Source organism: Corvus kubaryi, unplaced genomic scaffold (genome assembly GCF_017639235.1).
Source record: "Corvus kubaryi isolate FWS band 111438036 unplaced genomic scaffold, C.kubaryi_AGA036_p1.0 36627, whole genome shotgun sequence".
Taxonomy (NCBI): domain Eukaryota; kingdom Metazoa; phylum Chordata; class Aves; order Passeriformes; family Corvidae; genus Corvus; species Corvus kubaryi.
The window spans coordinates 4348-8117 of record NW_024580908.1 but is presented as its reverse complement, the minus strand read 5'-3'; the positions used below and the strand labels follow the sequence as shown (position 1 = coordinate 8117).

At 56.0% G+C, this 3770-nt stretch overlaps 2 protein-coding genes and 1 long non-coding RNA gene across 6 annotated transcripts in view; 1 reads left to right on the top strand and 2 right to left on the bottom strand.

The window, feature by feature from the left end:
* The window catches only part of JMJD4 (jumonji domain containing 4), an 8054-nt gene extending 7702 nt beyond the window's left edge, over nucleotides 1-352 (bottom strand). For 2 of the 4 annotated variants that reach the window (XM_042019994.1, XM_042019997.1), the window contains exon 1: nucleotides 247-352. The gene's annotated coding sequence lies outside the window, so the exon portion shown is untranslated. Of the gene's footprint in view, nucleotides 1-88; nucleotides 144-246 lie in introns of those variants that run through there. The other 2 variants (XM_042019996.1, XM_042019995.1) reach the window with 2 other exon arrangements.
* Nucleotides 353-2573: 2221 nt separating this feature from the next.
* The window catches only part of SNAP47 (synaptosome associated protein 47), a 4900-nt gene continuing 3703 nt past the window's right edge, over nucleotides 2574-3770 (top strand). The window contains 1 exon segment of the mRNA XM_042019993.1: nucleotides 2574-3588. Within this exon segment, the coding sequence (XP_041875927.1) occupies nucleotides 3573-3588 (16 nt within the window). The 5' untranslated portion in view covers nucleotides 2574-3572.
* LOC121660599 overlaps nucleotides 3639-3770 on the bottom strand; it is a 266-nt gene continuing 134 nt past the window's right edge. Inside the window, exon 2 of the long non-coding RNA XR_006014726.1 lies at nucleotides 3639-3743. This is a non-coding gene — a long non-coding RNA (uncharacterized LOC121660599). The remainder of the gene's footprint in view (nucleotides 3744-3770) is intronic.

Here is a 3770-nt window from a genome sequence, read left to right as displayed (position 1 = left end):
GAGCGCCAAGGGAACACCCGCATTAAGAGACCTCCATGAGGGAATTCCCCCCTCCCAGAGCGCCAAGGGAACACCCGCATTAAGAGACCTCCATGACGGGATTCCCCTCACGGACCTCCCAGGTGTGGAGGGGAGGACCCGGACACCACAGGGCGTCGCACACCCCATCCCTGCATCGCCCTCCCGTTCCACCCGCACCCCCGGTGCTCGCAGGAACCGGGAGCATCCCGAGGGACCCACACTCACCGCCGGCCCCCACGGGGCAGCCCCTCGGCGCGAATGGCGGCGACGGTGAGGGTTATGGCGGGCGCCGCCGGAACCTCTGCGTCGGGCGGGCGGGGGCCGGGGGGGAGGTGAAAAGCGGAGCGCAGCGGCGCGGGGCTCAGCCAATAGGAGCACGCAGCGGCGCGGGGCTCAGCCAATAGGAGCACGCAGAGGCGCGGGGCTCAGCCAATGGGAGCGCGCGGCGGGCGCAGGCGCGGAGCGGGGCCGGTGCCGCGCTAAGGGAGGTGCGTGCGGGGCCCGGGGGGCTCGGACCGGACCGGGGGGGCTCGAAATGGGGCGGGAGGGGCTCGAGGTGGAGCTTGGGGGTTGGAAACGGGGCTGGAGGGCCACAAATTTGGGCTTGGGGGGGGGGCTCCGGACCGGGAATGGGGGGCTCTGACTCATGGCCGGCGTGGTCTCGGACCGGGACCGGGCGGGTTTCGAACCGGGGTCTGGCGGGTCCGACCGGGGGCTGGGGCGGGGGTTCGTGTCGGGGCCTGGGCTGGGCTCGACCCGGGGGCTGAGCGGGCTCCGAGCGGGGCTGGGGAGGCTCCGGGCCGGGGCCTGGGTGGGCTGGAAGCGGCCCCGGGTTGGGCTCCGAAGCGGAGCAGGGATTTGGAGAGGAAATTTATGGATGGGGAGGGAAAGGGGCGGTGTTGCCGAGGCTCTGGATTGAGGCCAGCCGTGTTTAATGCCTTATCAAGAATGGGGGGGGATCGTCAATAAATTCATGGATAACACCGAGTTGTGTGGGAGTGTGGACGTGGGGGGGCGGGAACGGAGCTGGGAAGGGGCTGGAGAATTCCTGAGGGAGCTGGGAAAGGGGCTCAGGCTGGAGCAGAGGAGGCTCCGGGGGGACCTTGTGGCTCTGCACAAGTCCCTGACAGGAGGGGGCAGCCGGGGGGGTCGGGCTCTGCTCCCGGGGAACAGGGACAGGAGCAGAGGGAATGACCAGGGCAGGCTCAGGGTGGACAGCAGCAGGAATTTCCCCATGGAAAGGGGGATCAGGCCTTGGGAAGTGCCCAGGGGGGTTTGGAGTGCCTGGAGGTGTCCCCAGGAATTCCTGGATGTGGCACTCAGAGCTCTGGGCTGGGCACAAGGAGGGCATCGGGCACAGGTTGGACGCAGTGATTCTGGAGGGCTTTTCCAAGCTCAGTGGTTCTGGAATTCTGTGGGGAGAGGTGAAGGTTCTGGAGGAGCCTGGCCCGGCAGTGAAGGACACAAGAGGGGTTTGGGTGATTGTCCTGTGGCTTTCCCAGGTGGGATTGGGAAAAAATGGGGGATTTTGGGGGGTTAGGGAAAGATCCTGACGGCACCTGAAGGGAGTCCCCAAGGAAAGGGAGAGGGGCTTGGGATAAGGGCTGGAGGGCCAGGACCCAGGGAATGGCTTCCCATTGGAAAAGGGGAGATTTCAATGGGATCTTGGGAAGGAATTGCTGGCTGGGAGGGCGGGGAGGAGCTGGGCTGGAATTGCCAGAGCAGCTGGGGCTGCCCCTGGATCCCTGGCAGTGCCCAAGGCTGGATTTGGATCACCCTGGGATAGTGGGAGGTGTCCCTGCCCATGGAATGGGATGATCCTTAAGGACCCTTCCATCCCAAAGCGTTGGAATTCTGTGGTGGAGCAGGTGATGGGTGTGACTGGGGTGAGGAGGAGGAAAACTAACGGGAAAAAGGGAGAGAAAAAGGGCTGGAAATCCTTCCAGGGAGGGAGGAATTCCAGCTTGGGGTGAGGAAGCAGAGGTGAGGCTTGGGAATGATGTTGGAGAAGGAAGGAATGAAGTCACTCCTGAGTACTTCTTGTCTTGGGAAACGGTGAATTTTGGAATCTCCTGTAATGGAGTCTGAATTTAAAAAAGAGGGAGAGCGGCTTTGTGGGATTCCTAAACTCCTTTATTGAGCTCCCAGGAGCTTCAGGCTCAGCATTTCCCAGATTTATTTCCGGGAATAAACCACCCTATGGAATCCTTACCTGTGAAACTCCAGCACGTTCTGGACATCATTCCCAAGGGCCATTCCCTGGACCGTCTTCCGGGATGGGAAAAACCTGGCAGTTCAGTTTTGATGGGAACGTCCCCCAGCGATGGTGGCAGCTCCTCCTCCCTCATTAACTAATTAGTGACGCTCCCAGTTAATTGGGTGATGTCACCGAAGGTGAATCAGCTCCTTTTTATGGAAGCAGCCACTGGATGATGTTCCAGGTGAAGAATTCCTGCGCAATCCCCGAGACGCTGCCGGATGGAAAATCCACATCTCCCTGTTACTAATCCAGGTGTTGCTGGGGATGGAATTCCGGGGTTTTGGGGGGGCAGATGGGGCCAAAATTCCCATTATTTACTCAAAAAAGGAGTGTGGATAATGGGGGAGTCCCCGTAGGGAAAGGACGGTGTGGGAACAAATTGTGAGGGAGCATTTTGGGGGGAAAAAAAAAATGGAAGGAATTTCTTGTGGAATCACTCAGGTGTCTCCTGCTTGAAGGACTGGGACATTCCCAACTTTCTGAGCCTATTCCTGGCTCTGTTTGCAAGGAATCGGGAGCAGTTTGGGGTTTTTATTTGATTCTTCTGCCAGTGCTGATTTTCCATGGATCAGTGAAGGACTGATTTGTGTCTCTTGGGGTTGGTTTGGTGGTTTTTTTTTTTTTTTTGGAATGCTGGAATGGTTTGTTCCATAAATATTCCGGGGAGTCTGTGGATAGAAAATCCCTGGAATTGTTGAAAAGAAGGGATGGGGCTCAGAGCAGCCTGGGGTAGTGGAAGGTGTCCCTGCCCATGGGGTGATCCTTGAGATCCCTTCCATTCCGTGATTCCAACCCAGAAATCCAGGATACTTCTGACCACTGCTTTTCCAAGAATTCCGACCTTCCCATGGCTTAAAGGGAAAACTCCCTTTTATGTTTTAATTTGAAATGAAAATCTCTTCTCTGAGAGAGAATAAAAGAGTCCTCAGCTCTGTTGCTGGCAAAAATAACAATAAATTGGGAAAAAATGGCTGGATTTTAATTCCCAGCTGGATTTTTCCTTGGGAAATTTGCCCTCAGGCACAGAAAGAGCTGAGTAAAGGGTGGAGCTCTCAGGTGAGTCAGGAATCACGAGAGCTGATCCAGGTATAAAAATCCAGGGAAGTGACAGCTCTTCCTGCCCTGCCCTGCCAGGGCTTGGTTGTATTTCTTATTAAATAGAAATCCTGGATTTTTGGAAGGAATTTTCATTTTGGGAAGAGCCTCGGTTGTGTTTTCCTTTGGATTTTTTTTCCTTGGTGAGGAGTTGGGAAAAAACACCGAGGGGAAAAAATTGTTCCCTGAGAATTGCATGGATACAAATCCAGGTAAGGAACTTGGGATAAGGCTCAGGAAGAGCTTTTTTAAATCAGAATTAAATAGGAATCCTTGATTTTTGAAGGAATTTTCATGTTGGGAACATCCACAGGTGTATTTTCCTTCAGATTTTTTTCCTTGGTGAAAAGTTGGAAGGGAAAAAACCCTGAGGGAAAAATTTCCTCCCTGAGGG